We start from the raw sequence: 16980 nt of genomic DNA on the forward strand, positions 1-16980 counted from the left end.
TCTTTAAAATGCTTGGAAAGCTCAGATGCAGGCCAGGTGTAGTGGCTCATGCCTGTAATCCCAGCACTTTGGGAGGCCGAGATGGGCGGGCAGATCACCTGAGGTCAGGACTGCAAGACCAGCCTGGCCAACATGGTGAAACCCCGTCTCTACTAAAAATACAAAACTTAGCCAGGTGTGGTTACACATACCTGTAATCATTGCTACCTGGGAGACTGAGGCATGAGAATCACTTGAACCCAGTAAACGGAGGTTGCAGTGAGCTGGGACTGTACCACTGCAGCACCCCAGCCTAGGTGACAGAGTGAGACTCTGTCTCAAAATAAAAGCTCTAACTATCCAGAGGCTACACACACCGTACTGGGAGTGGGAAACTCACTCAACACAAGTTTCCTCAGTGTCTGCTATGTCATTAAAGTAGATACTGCCCTGTCTCTATGGAACTATCTATCTAGCAAGTCAGAAAATAAAAACGATGATGGGACACACACAGCACACTGACACACGCGGTATCGACTGGGGAAAACGTGGGGTAGAGGAATCGCTGTAAGTCAAGCTGGTTGACAAGCCTTGAGTTGGTGGAGAAGGTAGAGACTGCTTGAGGCAAGAACTACACCAAGGAAAGTCCCAGAGCAAAGACGGGGGCAGAGGGAGCAGCCGGTGGGGCCACCGTTGGATACGAGGATGGCATCAATCATCTGGTGAGGTCTGGAGGTGGCACCAAATCCACAGGACAACGTGGAACCGCTAGAGACTGGGGAACTGACGGTGAAACTTCGACGAACAACAAAACCAGTAGAGAACTGGCACCTACCTTGTCACGTGGCAAAACTCCACCGCAATCCTCTCAGCCATGCACCACTCACGTGGAAACATGCGGCCGTATTTCTCCTCATAGTCCACAAGCTGGCGTTTTATCCAGGCGTAGCGTCTGTCGATTTTGTCCAGCCAGGCAACCTGGTGAAGGTGAAGATCAAAAACCACCCCAGTGGTTAGAAGTAGAACTGGCAGTTTAAGGAAACAAGCAAAAACACAGAGCCAAGCAAAATGCAACCAACCTCCGTATTTCTCATGGTTTTAAAGAATCTAGGCCACGTTTTTTACTTGATCTTTTACTTAAAAATCCAGAGGTTTTTGGCTCGGCACAGTGATGCAGGCTTACAATTCCAGCACTTTGGGAGGCCAGGGCGGGCGGATCACCTGAGGTCAGGAGTTCGAGACCAGCCTGACCAACATGGAGAAACCCCGTCCCTACTAAAAAATACAAAAATCAGCCAGGTGTGACGGGCGCCTGTAATCCCAGCTGCTTGGGAGGGGGAGGCAGGAGAATCGCTTGAACCCAGGAGGCGGAGGTTGCAGTGAGCTGAGATCGCACCACTGCATTCCAGCCTGGGCAACAAGAGCAAAACTCTGTCTCACAAAAAAAAAAAAAAAAAAAAAAATCCAGAGGTTTTTAACCTGGGGTCCATGATTGGCCTTCAGGGGTCTATACATTTCCAGAAACTATAAGCAGAATTTTATGCACAGGTGCATGTTTCTGAATTTCTCCAAAGGGTCAGGGACCTCAAAAGACTTAAGAACTATAAAGTCAGCCCCTAGGACTCACAGCTCAACAATCAACACTGGAAGACAGTCACACTAAAAGGAAGTCTAAATCAGCAGGCTTGACAGCATTCATTTTTCAATAAAATTCAAAGGTTACATCTGATCTCATTTGGTCAATACTTACATCTTGGTTTTCTTGAAAAAGTACTAGATACTCTGACAAATGCTGTTTAATGAACTTTTTGATGATTTCCTGTTTGATCCTGGGGTCTAGAATATTAGCAACCAGACATGCATCTCGTAGAACATTGCTGGGTCCTCCGGGTCTCTGGTAAAACAAACAACATGTACCAGATTAAAAGCCAGAAACCACCTCTAAACCTCATGGATTCTCACAGCCGCTACTTCTTGTCTCTACGCACAGTGAGTCTTCTCCTGCTCCCTTACGCTCGTTCTTTCCACTGTGGATGGAGCCATCAGTTACCTGTCGTTCCTCGAGGACGCAATCCTCACACTCGTCTTACAGCAGGAGACACGGAAACTACCCTGTGAATCTGCAATGAGATCTTTTGGGAAACAGGCAGTAACGATCATGGGAAATTGGACTTTCTGCAAATCATAACTAAAAGAGACCTAAAAGTTCCAACACCACTGGTCGCTGACGTCAGAAGACACCACTGAAGAGGACGAGGAGTGGGGATGCCACCGGCCTCTCTCCTCAGAGTGGGGATGTCACCGGCCTCTCTCCCAAGAGTCGGGATGCCACTGGCCTCTCTCCTCAGAGTGGGGATGCCACCGGCCTCTCTCCTCAGAGTGGGGATGTCACCGGCCTCTCTCCCAAGAGTGGGAATGTCACCGGCCTCTCTCCTCAGAGTGGGGATGTCACCGGCCTCTCTCCTCAGAGTGGGGATGCCACCGGCCTCTCTCCTCAGAGTGGGGATGTCACCGGCCTCTCTCCCAAGAGTGGGAATGTCACCGGCCTCTCTCCTCAGAGTGGGGATGCCACCGGCCTCTCTCCTCAGAGTGGGGATGTCACCGGCCTCTCTCCCAAGAGTGGGGATGTCACCGGCCTCTCTCCTCAGAGTGGGGATGCCACTGGCCTCTCTCCACATGTGCCACTTTTCCCTGACTCCAATCTCTGGGATTCCTGTTCTTAAAGTGCTATGTTTTTGCCAAATAGTGTGGTCGCCTTTAACACATAAAACCAGGTTCCAAGCCATGACACGTGCTCCACGATAGTGAACCACCTAGAAAGGCAGCCAAAGAGAAAACCCTGTGATACTGGCCTGAATGAACACTGGAAAGGTAACGGGGGCTGGACTGACACGTCATGATGGGAAGGTCTTTGTGACCCAAGTTTTGCTCAGACTGGTCACTGAGTGAACGTGCCAACTAAGTAGACTACACTGAAAAGAACACTTGGAATCTACTCCTGGCTTGGCTAAAGAGCCGTGCATGCAGCTTCGACACACTTACTCGGCCTCACCGGAAAAACAATCGACTCTAGGTGATGAGTAAGGTTCTTCTAAATCTTTATTTTATTTTTTGTCAACTCTTTCCAATTCCATCCATCTCAACTGAAGTTCCACTGCTTCTAAAGTGTGATATAAGCTGCCTGAGACCTAAATTGTTAAAATGTTGACTTACTCCATGCTGAGTGGCTTTTATGTCATCCGCTGAACACCCTAACTTCTCAATTCTCGCTTCAGGATGAAAGTGACCCCATAGAGAAGTCACAGAGGCCAAAACCTACGGGTTTGCGTGTTCAGATTTTTCATTTACAAAGAGTTTACTAGGTTGCGTTGGAAAAATTTTTTTAAATCTTAATTCCCATTTATTTTTTAAAATCTTAATTCCCGTTTGTGAAATAGAAATAGTAACACAGGGCCTTTAAAAGAAGTCCGGCTGGGCGCGGTGGCTCAAGCCTGTAATCCCAGCACTTTGGGAGGCCGAGACGGGCGGATCATGAGGTCAGGAGATCGAGACCATCCTGGCTAACCTGGTGAAACTCCGTCTCTACTAAAAAAAAAAATACAAAAAACTAGCCGGGCGAGGTGGCGGGCGCCTGTAGTCCCAGCTACTCGGGAGGCTGAGGCAGGAGAATGGCGTGAACCCGGGAGGCGGAGCTTGCAGTGAGCTGAGATCCGGCCACTGCACTCCAGCCTGGGCGACAGAGCAAGACTCCGTCTCAAAAAAACAAACAAAAAACAAACAAACAAACAAAAAAACAAAACAAAACAAAAAAGAAGTCCATAGTCTTTAAAAAGGAAAAAAGAAAACGATGTCAGGTGCAGTGGCTCACGCCTGTAATCCCAGCACTTTGGGAGGCTGAGGCGGGTAGATCATGAGGTCTGGATATTGAGACCCATCCAGGTTAACACGGTGAAACCCCGTCTCTACTAAAAAGAAATACAAAAAATTAGCCGGGCATGGTGGCGAGCACCTGTAGTCCCAGCTACTCGGGAGTCGGAGGCAACAGAATGGCGTGAACCTGGAAGGCGGAGCTGGCAGTGAGCCGAGATCGCGCCACTGCACTCCAGCCTGGGCGACAGAGTGAGACTCCAAGACTCTATCTCAAAAAAAGAAAACAAAAACAAAAACAAAACCACACACACAAACAAGAAGTCACTACGTGAGAGAAAAAGGAGGTATGCTGTCAGAACCATTTTAATTTCATCTGCCCAGTGGTATCTGGGAAAAAATATATAAAGTAGGTCTCTTCTAAATAATAAAGATGGGCTTCATCCACATCTTCCTGAAATTTCTAGAAACTGAAATGGGTGGCCGGGCACGGTGGCTCACGCCTGTAATCCCAGCACTTTGGGAGGCTGAGGCAGGCGGATTACCTGAGGTTGGGAGTTCGAGACCAGCCTGGCCAACACGCAGAAACCCCGTCTCTACTAAAAATACAAAATTAGCCAGGCATGGTGGCAGGTGCCTGTAATCCCAGCTACCTGGGAGGCTGAGTCAGGAGAACTGCTTGAACCCAGGGGGTGGAGGTTGCAGTGGGCTGAGATGGCACCATTGCACTCCAGCCTGGGCCAAAGAGTGAAACTCCATCAAAAAAAAAAAAACCCTAAAATGGGCAGCTGAGTACACGTGAAGCTAACCTTGTCCTAAGAAGCGCCCAGTGCTTCTCATGAGCGAATATCCCTACAATCTTTTTTTACTTCTTTGGCCTTCATTTTCCTCATGTGATAAATAGGACTAATGGCTTTCTAATATCTACTCCCTCCCTGCAGTTACATCAGATGACTAAGGAATATCAGGTTCTCCAAGAAAAGTGCTTTACAAATAAGCATCTGATTACTAGCAGACAGCCATAAAATGTGAAGACATTAAAATCAGGAGCGGAATTCCTATAGAAAGTGATGGGCAAAAGCTGGGGCCGCTACTCCCAATTACTTCCTATGTTTCTTTTATGGAACACAAAGAAAAAAGAATTAAGGTATTTCCAGTTATTGAATTACAGAGCAGACGCCGGAAATGTTCCTTGGATCAGTAATGTCCCCATCTCCACCCACAGAGCAGGGTCAGGCTCCTTGCCCCTGAATGCTTCAGTATGCTCCTGCCTTGAACAATTCTTTCTCTTGAAATAGCTCAAATAATAGAGAAAAGGGCTTGTATGGTTCTTTCCTGTCCGACACACGCTAGGTATAAAGATGGCATCTGCTGCAGTTGGAAGGGTGGAGCTAAAAGCAGTTCCCCAAGCAGGATGACCGCCGAGCGGGAGAAAGCTTGTTACATGAGAAGTGCAACCAGCAGCTCCCACGTGAAATGCTGTGGGCTTTGCAGACACAACACAAACAGCTCTGCTACCAGAGCGCTCAAGGGCATTAATTCCGAAGAGCAGGCTTATGGCCGGTAACAGGGAGGCTCCTCACTGTGTCACTCCGAGAGTCACATAAGCCGGTGGGTGCTCCGCCCAGTTGTCTTTTCACCAAACCAAAACCAGTAAGTTACGTAACAATCCTAAAAACACTGCGGCATGAGGATTTTTTTAAAATACAGCTATGAGAAAAAAGGAATTGACAGGGCAGACAAGATAGAAGGTTTGACCTACATTAAATTAAGCCCAAACAAATCCTCCCTTTCTGAGGCTGGAAGGAAACAGAGGAGGAACTGCCACCACCTTGGGACATTTAAAATCCAGGATGGTCTCGTTACCCTGAGCCTGCAGCAGACGGATCTGCAGCTGCCAGCGGGCACGACGGGAATGACAACCGCGTGGTGACCGGGGTGGGCATAAGCTCGGCAAGGATGCCGGTCATCTCTAAAGACAGGGAAACGCAGAGCAGTACCTTGGTGCCCTGGGAAGGAAACGCTTCTTCAAAATCGGCCAGGATTTGCTGTCCTAACTCAGTCTGCGCAGCCTTCACTCTGCGAGGAAGAGAGAACACATCATCACCTGGCATAATATCCTTACGTCACTACACACCGACCCACAGGGTCAAAAGGGCTGAAGTCTTCCCAGAAAGGCCAGGAAGGGTCCAGGGACGTCCACGAGGTGAGAGGTCACACACTAGTTAAGTGGCAGGTTGACGAGCAGGACCTAGGCACCCAAGGTATTCTCAGGGTGAATCTTCTACATCCCCAAAATTCTTCTAGGCCAACCCTTTCCTTGAGGTCGTATGTGTTAATCTTTACACAGTTCCACTGGGGGGTAGTTGTGCTGTGGGAAAATGTTACAGAATCACATCCGCATCAAATATAAATCTAGTCAGGCACAGTGGCTCACGTCTGGAATCCCAGCGTGCGGGAGGCTGACGTGAGAGGGTCGCTTGAGGCCAGGATTTCAAGACCAGCCTGGGCAACATTAGAGAGATCCAGTCTCTACAAAAAAACAAACTAAAATAAAAACTACCCAGGTGTGGCGGCACACACCTGTACTCGGGAGGCCGTGGCGGGAGGATCTCTGGAGCCCAGGACTTTGAGGATACACAGAGCTATGATCACACCACAGCACTCCAGCCTGGGTGACAGAGCGAGACCTTGGCTCTCAAACAAAACACTAACAAACAACAACAAATAAATCCCTTTTGGATTACTGGCATAACCGCTGTCCTGCTCCTGGAGTGCAGAATGGGAAGAGGGCTCCACGGTGTTTCAGGGTGTTTTGTAAAAAGTTATTATGGGTATATAATCATTATAGATACATTTATAGGGTACCTGTGAAGTTTTGACACAGGCATATGATGTATAATGATCAAATCAGGGTAACTGGGGTATCCACCACCCCAAGTTGTTACTTCTCTGTGTCAGGAACATTCCAATTCCAATCTTTTAGTCATTTTTAAATATACAATAAATTATTAACTGTAGTCGCCCCACTGTTCTACCAAACACTAGATCTGATCATTCTAACTCTATTTTTGTACCCATTAGCCGTCCCACTTTCTCCCCACCTCCCTGCTACGCTTCCCAGCCTCTGGGACCCATCGTTCTACTCTCTATCTCCATGAGTTCAGCTCTGAAAATGTTCAGCTCCCACATACGAGTGAGGACGTGAGGAGTTTGTCTTCCTGGGTCTGGCTGATTTCATCTCACATCAAGTCCAGTTCCATCCATGTAGTTGTAGTGTTTTGGGTTTCTTGTTAATCCAGAAACCAACAAGCTCATAAGTTTTTAAACAAATGAATAAAGAGAATGTCTTCTATAGTAAAAACAAAAAGATATAAGTGACAAAATGAACTGCTAAAGGAAAGTGAGGGCCACTGACTGATGATTTAAGTTCAGAAGTTTGTGAATATGAAAATGGAACAGCAAGGAAAACCAGTTAGAAAGGGGAGGCCGGTACTCAACAGTGGCTGCGAGTGTACTAGGAGCTCAAGAACCACGTGTGGACTTGAATGCAAGGGCAGAAAGGAGAAGCGGCTAGGACGGAAAGCAGCTGTGGATCGCGCCCCGCGATCAAGTCACGCCCCCGCCATCGATCACGCCCCGCCATCGATCACACCCCCACAATCGATCACGCCCCCACAATCGATCACGCCCCCACAGTCGATCACGCCCCCATCGATCACGCACCCCAATCGATCACACCCCCACCATCGATCACACACCCCAATCGATCACGCCCCCACAATCGATCGTGCCCCCGCCATCAATCGTGCCCCCGCCATCGATCACGCCCCCACCATCGATCACGCCCCCGCCATCGATCACGCACCCCAATCGATCACGCCCCCGCCATCGATCACGCACCCCAATCGATCACGCCCCCACAATCGATCGTGCCCCCGCCATCGACAGTGCCCCCACCATCGATCACGCCCCCGCCATCGATCACGCACCCCAATCGATCACGCCCCCACAATTGATCGTGCCCCCGCCATCAATCGTGCCCCCGCCATCGATCACGCCCCCGCCATCAATCACGCCCCCACAATCAATCACGCCCCACAATCAATCACGCCCCACAATCGATCACACCCTGCATTTGATCACACCCCACAATCGATCACACTCTCTGCATCCCCCACCGGCTGCCTGATGTTGGCGGCCACCTTGCACCAGCCAGCCTAGCAGAGCTAGAGTGGAGCAAGACTCTCGGGCCCTGCTGGACTTCCTGAGCCTGAGGCAAATACCGTCTGGTTGCCAAAAATGCCTTAAAAGAGCACACTTCCATTCTTGGTCTCCACCCTGCTCCTTCAGAATCAACTTTATGAAGTTTCTAGAAATAGCCAACAGCTCAAAACCACAATGTCTTTGGCTGCTAAGGAGTGTCTGGCAACCTGCTGAGATCTTCTTTTCAAATGAGGGGATAGGCGTGACCCAAAACAGTCTGTGTTTTCTGTGGCATGGTTATAATTACACCTTATTCCAAATACCTTCCAAGGTTTTTCCACTATCTTCAAAACTTTTAAAATCACTCTTAGAGGTGGCTTTGTAGCCTTTTGAGTCAGTTTTCAAGGGGGCCAGAAATGATCCAGATGAGGCTATTACTGGAATAGCCCCCACCTCCAGATCAGAATCAGGGCCATACACCTAGAGCTGTCCAATAGACAATGGGAGACATTCCTTGCGTGTGAACTGTGACATGAGAGAAAAGAATAAAATTGTACTTCGGAGCTTCTCGTGATTCTCACGTCATGAGGCAGCACACAGCCTCCTGTGGTGCCAGGTCACAAGACAGCTTCCAGAGGCGCGGACCCTGTGTTCCTACCTCCTCCTTGGAAGCACACAGACAGCACCAGTTCCCTCCTAAGCCACAGGGAACTTACAGGCGCTTTTCATGGTTAGAAGAGGAAGGAGTTCTCTTCACAGGGGAAGTGCCACCACTGGCCAGAGCACCCACAGTCACAGTCTCAGGACCACTGACCATCTCAGTGACACTGGTGGGCCCGGCTCTGCCTCTGGCCCGAACTACTCCCTACTCCATATTCTTGGTGACTCTGAAACTGAGGCGGCAGAAAGGAGAACCACAGCCTGTGACAGCACTTGGTATCACCAGAGACAAAAAAGAGGGAAAATGACCAGCCTCTGAGGAGAACCACAGCCTGTAACAGCACGTGTTATCACCAGAGACAAAAAAGAGGGAAAATGACCAGCCTCTGATGTGTAGACCTCCTTGCCAAGTTCTTCATTTTCAAAGTCACCTCCTGAGATGGGCAAGACCTGGCTATGTGACTAGTGAGCCGCATAATCATGTCACTTCCTCTCTGTGGGTCACAACTTCGAATAGCTGTGAAATAAGAGGGTGGGCCGAGCGGCCCATACTAGATGATTCCATGTCCTCTCCAGTGCCGATTATTCCACAACACCCATCTTACGGTGCTGACTGGCTTCACAGGTGGCTACAGGTTAGATGTGTGCTTAATCCTGAAGCAGAAGGATACACTTCTGCATATAAACGTCAATGTTTCCAACAGCAGGTTTTTTCCTTTTCTTTTTTTTTTTTTTTGAGACGAAGTCTTGCTCTTGTCCCCCAGGCTGGAGTGCAATGGTGTAATCTCGGCTCACTGCAACCTCCACCTCCTGGGTCAAGTGATTCTCCTGCATCAGCCTCCCGAGTAGCTGGGATTACAGGCGCCTGCCACCACGCCTGGCTAATTTTTTGTATTTTTAGTAGAGATGGGGTTTCACCATGTTGGCCAGGCTGGTCTCGAACTCCTGACCTCAGGTGATCTGCCAGCCTCGGCCTCCCAAAGTGCTGGGATTACAGGCATGAGCCACCGCGCCCGGCCTCTACCAACAGCAGTTTTTGAAGTGGCTATCAATGATTCAGATGAAAGAGCACCCATTCCCTCAGAGACATCACTGATGGTATCTACAGACCCAAACCTCAATCCCATGCACTTTCAGGGTGAGATGTGAATTGCAGTCTTCATAATCAATTGCTTAAATAGGATTCTAGAAAGAAGTCAACAGACTTGAAAGAATGTATCTTTGGCCTCATTCCTTTAAACTCCTTCCTCTTCTAACCGTGAAAAGTTCCTACTATAAAGAGGTAGCTCTACTGATAACCGTCAGCAAAGCAGATATATGTGCTGAACTATCAAGATTTCCTAGTCATTCCTTTCTCTTCAGACTGGAGTACAGTGGTACATTCGTGGCTCGCTGCAACCTCAACCTCCCGGGGTCAAGTGATCCTTCTCTCAGCCTCCTGAGTAGCTGGGACTATAGGTGTGCACCTCCATGCACAGCTAATTCTTGTATTTTTTGTAGAGATGGAGTTTTGCCATGTTGCCCAGGCTGGTCTCAAACTCCTGGGCTCAAGCGATCTGCCCACTTCAGCCTCCCAAAGTGCTAGGATTACAGGCGTGAGCCACTGCACCAACTGATTTCCTAGTCATTCAGAAATCATGAGCTGGGCAGGCCTGTCCATTTCCAGGTTGCGTTCTTTTTTCACTCCACCATGAGACCTGCTAAGCCTTTCTCACAGTTATAAGAGGTTAGAAATGGCTGTGAAAAATATATTTTAGTTCAAGAGTTTCACGGTTTTCAAGAGAATGTAAGAATCTTCCGTTCATTGTTGGGAAATACTGACTGATGACTAGAAACATTCACTGTCATGGGCATGCTTAGGCCAGGAGGATTTGAAATGTAAAGACACTAAAGAAAAAACTCTTTCCTTCAACGCTACAGCAAGCATGGAAGCATTTGCCAGAAGGGTAGTTGGAAGAATCAGCTATGCTTGAATCAAGGCTCATGAACTTCCATTTCAAACGTGCAGGCAAAGATTTCAGAACACAACTTTTCACATGACTTCTACAATTTACAGACAGCAAGACAGTAAATTCGAGAAACGGAAGCAATGCAGAGGGTAGTAACCTGCCTGCCATCTCCCGCCCCTCACAATAAATAGCTGTTCCTATCATTTCCAGATGGTTCTACCACCACCACGTAAACATAAGGGAAGAAAATTCACCAGAAAGGATGCTAAAAATAAGAAGTCTGGACTTTTCTCAAACTTTCAGTACCTCTTAAAAAAACAATTCTAGTCAAGCACTGAAAATAAGAAGCTGTCTCCTCTTGGCTCTTTTTAGTGTGACTTTTTTTTTTTTTTTTTTTCCTGAGACGAGTCTGCTCTCTTGCCCAGGCTGCAGTGCAGTGGCACAGTCTCGGCTCACTGCCGCCTCCACTTCCGGAGATCAAGTGATTCTCCCACTGCAGCCTCCCGAGTAACCAGAACCACAGGCACACACCATGATACCGGCTCACTTTTTGTATTTTTGGTAGACACAGGGTTTCACCATGTTGCCTAGGCTGGTCTCGAACTCCGGAGCTCAAGCGATCTGCCTGTCTCAGCCTCTCAGCCTCCCAAAGTGCTGCGATTACAGGTGTGAGCCACCAGGTCCAGCCTTTTTAGTGTTACTTAATAGCACATATTCTGTATTAATCTACACAAAATTATTGCAAACAGAGATTGTGAAATGAACTAAAAGTAAATCCTCCTGTGTTTGCAGCAACCCTACGTGATAATGAACGTTTGGAGCGCTGAAATATATTCATAGAATGTTGGATTTTCTATTTTTAAGGGAATGTGATTATAACAGTCAATACAAAGTTCCTTCAAATTTTTAAAACTATCTCTCTGGAAAAGTGTTGAAAAGCGAAGAGCCCACCAAAAGTACAGGCAGCAAAAGCAAAAAGAAACAAGTGTGACTACATCAAACTAAAAAGCCCATTAGAGAAATGCAAGTCAAAACCACGGTGCAGTATCACCTCACAGCCCAGTGGGGGCGCTTTTCACGTTTACTGGCCATTTACATATCTTCTTTGGAGAAACGCTTATTCAAACCCTTTGCTTGCTTTTTAATTGAGTTGTTCGGCTTTTGGTTGCTGATGTTTAGGAATTCTTTGTATATTCTAGATACGAATCCATCATCAGATAAATGATGTGGAAATATTCTTCCCATTCTGTGTGTTGCCATGTTACCCTGCTGATAGTGTCTTTCCATGCACAAGTTTTAAAATTTTTCATAAAGTCCAATTTATCTATGTTTTTCTTTTGTTGCCTAGGACTTTGGTGTCATATCCAAGAAACTGCTGCCAAATTCAGTGCTGTGAAGATCTGCTCTTGTTTTCTTCTCACAGTTTTAGAATTAGGTTTTACATCTAGCTATAGATCCATTTTGAGTTATTAATGAATCCCTACACTGGTTTCTGCCAAATAAAAGTTAGTTCTCTCATGTTCCTGCCATGCACAACCCCCTCCTTTACACCGACTGGAGATCGGCTCCCACACACATCTCCGTGAGTGCGTGGCCACTGCCTGATAAGGGTCTTATCTTTTCTAATCCAGAACATACTCCTACTATCCAGACTCCTGTACCTCTGTAATCCACTAGACTTTTACAAAACACAAGTAAGATCATGCCCCCCAACGCTTAAAATCCTTCACTGTCCACAAAATAAAAAATATTTAGCAAGGTATATAAAACCTGACCCCATCTACCTACGCAGCCTTATCTCCCTCTGCTGCCTCCAAACTCCTTGAGGCTCCCTCTTCCTTCTCTCCCCACTTACTGTCACGTTGGTAAGATGCCACCCATTCTTTTAAGATTCCGATTAAAATGGAATTTGTCTATGCCCCCTGCCCTCAGCCCCTGCTTCAGCCTATCAGTTCCTCTTCTGAGATCCTGCTATGCCTTGTACAGCATATACCATGGTTTTGTTACATCTGTTACGCTGGAATCTTCTATTAATGTCTTTCTTCTCCATACAAAAATGGTGAACTCTTCGAAGGCAGAGAGTGTGTATTTCTTATTTTTGTGCCTTCAGTCCCCTAGCACAGGGCCTAGGATGTAGAAAATGCAGGGTAAATATCTGTCACGTAAATGAAGAAAAGAACAAATGAATGTGAAAGAGATCAACTCTGAATCATCCTGAGAGCAGGGGTAGGAGGGACTGCCTTCCTCCTCCTCCCTCATCTGCTGATAGCAAATCTGCCTGCTCCATCCAAGCTCCTTCCTTCTCGCAGCTCATAAAGTCCTGTTCGCCTGCCTTCTTGGCTGCCTCACAGTCCAGTCTGATAAGGCGATCAGCCGGCTCCAGGTGTCCTCGAGGGGTAGGAAGGAGGAGGGAGAGGGTGGCGGTTTCCCTAGTGTTCTGCCAAGCTCTGCTCCAACATTCCCTAATATTCTTTGGCATTTCCATGACAAGATGCACACTGATGCCCCGAAACCTTAGAAATAAGAAAAAGATTTTCATAAAAATCAAAATCCAGGCAAGAAAAGTGGTAGACTAGAAGCCTGAGGACTTCCTGGTAGGAAGGATGACAGGCAATCACTGCCCAAAAATGCTTCTTGAAAATGAAAGACATGAAGGTGGTGATACCAGAAGCAGGATGGGGCCCTGGTCTGCTGCCAGCAGGGCATGCTGTGCCCTGCAATAGGAGGAATCAGCCGCTGTCCACATCTGTACCCACACCGTGAATGCTCACGCCAGGTGGCAGAGGTGGGCCTCTGGGTCTGAGAACTTTAGCAGTAGCCAGAGGGGCTGCCAACACCCAGGAAGACCAGGGAGCCTCCGAGCCTAGGAGATCAGCCGCTGGGACACCCATCTGGTAGGTTTCTCCAGGTCTGGACCCCTCACTTTGGAAGAGCTGTCTGTGATAACACTTGGCCAAGCAGCAATTCCCACTTCTCGCCCAGGAGCAGGTAGCAGCTAAAGAGCATTCTTGATCAGACTAACAGAGAATATCAAAAATAAAAACGAGGCCAGGCGCGGTGGCTCACGCCTGTCATCCCAGCACTTTGGGAGACTGAGGCCGGTGGATCACTTGAGGTGTCAGGAGTTTGAAACCAGCCTGGCCAACATGGTGAAACCCCGTTTCTACTAACAATATAAAAACTAGCTGGGCGTGGGTGGTGGGCGTGGGTGGTGGGTGTGGGTGGTGGGTACCTGTGGTCCCAGCTACTCGGGAGGCTGAGGCAGGAGACTTTCTTGAACCCGGGAGGCAGAGCTTGCAGTGAGCTGAGATCGTGCCACTGCACCCCAACCTGGGTGATGGAGTGAGACTTGGTCACAAAAAATCAATGAATACAATAAAAATGAGCTTTCAGCTAAGAATCACCAAACATTTGAGAAATGCTAAAGAGAGAGAATTGCCACGCTGAACAAACTGAAGATCTTACACCGGCGACAGAGAAATGGAACAGGCAGCCCAGCGCTTTAACATACAGGTAATTTCTATTCTGTGGGAGATATATGAGAATATTATGCCCATGAGAAAAGAATCAGCTAGATATGCTGGAAATTAAAAAGCTGGATTGTTAAAATAAAAATTCAACAGCTGGGCCAAATAGCAGACTAGATGCAAGTGAAGAGTAAATTAAAACAGGAAGACTGGGTTGAGGAATTCTTTCAGAGAGCAGTTCAGAAGGACAGAGAGACGGAAAGCATGAAAGGAAAATTAAGAGACATGGCAGCAGATCTAGAAGCTCCAACGTTCATGTAACAAGAATTCTATGAGGAGAGAATGCAGAGACAAAGCTGTAGAGACTACCCAAAGAAAGGAATAAAGGAGAATAATTTCTCAGGGTATGAGAAACGCAGGAGTCTTCAGATGAAGAATACAACTGGGGCTTGGTACCGTGGCTCACGCCTGTAATCCCAGCACTTTGGGAGGATGAGGCAGGAGGATCACTTGAGCCCAGGAGTTCAAGAGCAGCCTGGGCAACACAGGAAGATCCCACCTCTACAGAAAAATGTTAAACATCAGCCAGGCGTGGTGGTATTTGCCTGTACTCCCGGCTACTCAGCCAGGCGTGGTGGTATTTGCCTGTACTCCCGGCTACTCAGGAGGTGGAGGCAGGAGGATGTCTTCAGCCCAGGAGTTCCAGGTTGCAGCGAGCGATGACCGCGCCACAGCACTCCAGCCTGGGCACCAGAGCAAGACTCTGTCTCAGAAAAACAAAGCAAAACACTCATCTTACTAGCTACACGGGAAATGAAAATTAAAGGAACTGGATACCGTTTTCAACCATCAGAGAGATGAAAATGAAGAACAACAACATCACGTGTGGCTGAGGGTGCCGGGAAAGGTGCTCTCAGCTGAGGGTGCCGGGAAAGGTGCTCTCACAATTCACAGATCGTACTACAAGTATACAAAGCTTCGCTGCAGGGCAAATGGGCAGTAGTTACTAAAATTTTAAATGTATATAAACCTATAACCCAGAATCTGTCCTAGAGAAATACTTGCATATGTGCAAATGGGGGCATATTTTAAGATTTAGAAACAAACGATCTAGTGCTATACCTGTGGCGTGTTATACTACGGGATTCTGTGCATCAATTCCAGGGAATGAAGCAGTTCTATACACACTGACGTGAAAAAAGAAACCTAAAAAATTCCAGAGAATGAAGCAGGTCTATACACACTGATGTGAAAAAAAAAAATCTAAAAAATTCCAGAGAATGAAGCAGGTCTATACATACTGACATGAAAAACAAATATCTAAAATACATGTGGTTGAAAACAAAAAGCAGTTTTTAGAATAAAGCATAAGGTATGAAACCATTTAGTTAAAACAAAACAAAGCAAAACCAAAACCATTAACTGAAACTATAGATTTATGTAAATACATACATAAAAATCCGGAGCGATATCCATTAAACTGATAACAGTTACCACCTCTGGAGAGAATAATGGGATTCTGAGGTCTAGGTAAAGGGAACTTAGGCTTCATCTGTATATATATTTGACGCCTCCCAGGTTCAAGTGACTCTCCTGCCTCAGCTTTCCAAGTAGTTGCGATTACAGGCGCCCGCCACCATGTCCAGATAATTTTTGCATTTTTAGTAGAGACAGGGTTTCAACATGTTTGTCAGGCTGGTCTCGAACTCCTGACCTCAGGTGATCCACCTGCCGCGGCCTCCCAAAGTGCTGGGCTTACAGGTGTGAGCTACAGGGCCCGGCCATGGCTCACTGTATTTTCTAAAGACCATCACAGCAATCTATCCCATCCCACGTGCTTTTTGTAACGATGTGACTTTGACATTCCTCCCGTTAGCATTAGTGGGTGGGAGAAGACTATGTTCCTTCCTCTTGAATCTTAGCAGCCTTGCGACTTCGGTAGAAGTGATGCTATGAAATTTCCCAGGCTTGCTTCTCTTGTGACGCTCATTCTTGGAACCAGCCACCTTAACATGAGGAAGTCCAAGAAGCCCGTGGAGGACAACAGAGAATCCCAGCCCAGGCCTGGCTGAGCTCCCAGCTGACAGCAAGTACCAAGGTGCCAGCCATGAGAGGGAGCCAGTGCATTCTCCAGTCCCTCTTGAGCTGCCTCGGCTAATGCTGCACGGAGCAGGGATGAGCTGGTCCCCTGAGCCAGGCCAAATTATACACGCAAAACAATTATTGTTTTAAGCTGCTAAGTTCTGTGCTGGTTTGTTACAAAGAAATAGATACCTAGAACAGTTTCCCTCACAAATGGGGACAGCTGAGAGTTGTCCATATACACAACTGCAACTATCTACGATAGGCAGCTTTAGAAGACACGGGAAGGGGTATCATGGGGGATGCCTGCACCAGACAGAGTCAGATCAGGTAGCATCTGAGGTTTCTTCACACAGTAGGATTCTGCAGTGAACATGCTGAGCTAAGTGCTTAAGCACCTCCTAGCACCAGGTCCTTTTCTGAAAGCAAGAGCACTTCCGCTGGGGACGGTTTACCTTTCGGAAAGCTGCCGGATCTGTGGAATCCCCATGGACTTTTCCTCCGGGGACAGTTTACCTTTCAGAAAGCTGCCGGATCTGTGGAATCCCCATATACTTGTGGAAGTGTTCCAGGACATTCATCACACCCTGAAGGAGATTAGCAACTTCTCCGTATTGTCTTCGCCTGGTCATGGCTCTGCAAGGAAAGAATAAGTTTAAAAGTCTAGAAAAACACTAAGAACACAAGATACAGACACAGAACAACCTACTCTAGCTCTCAAACAGACATCAACTCGGCAGAATCAACGTTCACTGAGTGCTGAGTATATA

At 47.4% G+C, this 16980-nt stretch overlaps 1 protein-coding gene across 7 annotated transcripts in view; it reads right to left on the reverse strand.

The window, feature by feature from the left end:
- Positions 1–16980, reverse strand: part of VPS53 (VPS53 subunit of GARP complex) — a 168772-nt gene that overhangs the window by 91911 nt on the left and 59881 nt on the right. For all 7 annotated transcript variants that reach the window (XR_012425080.1, XR_012425079.1, XM_015437417.4 and 4 more), the window contains 4 exons: positions 16727–16846; positions 5847–5925; positions 1730–1873; positions 815–957 (listed from right to left, as the gene is read on the reverse strand). Coding sequence is in view for 5 of the 7 variants with exons in the window: in XM_015437417.4 (XP_015292903.2) it covers positions 815–957; positions 1730–1873; positions 5847–5925; positions 16727–16846 (486 nt within the window). In the remaining 2 variants the exon portion in view is untranslated. The remainder of the gene's footprint in view (positions 1–814; positions 958–1729; positions 1874–5846; positions 5926–16726; positions 16847–16980) is intronic.

The sequence above is a fragment of the Macaca fascicularis genome, chromosome 16 (genome assembly GCF_037993035.2).
Source record: "Macaca fascicularis isolate 582-1 chromosome 16, T2T-MFA8v1.1".
In the NCBI taxonomy this organism is placed as follows: Eukaryota; Metazoa; Chordata; class Mammalia; order Primates; family Cercopithecidae; genus Macaca; species Macaca fascicularis.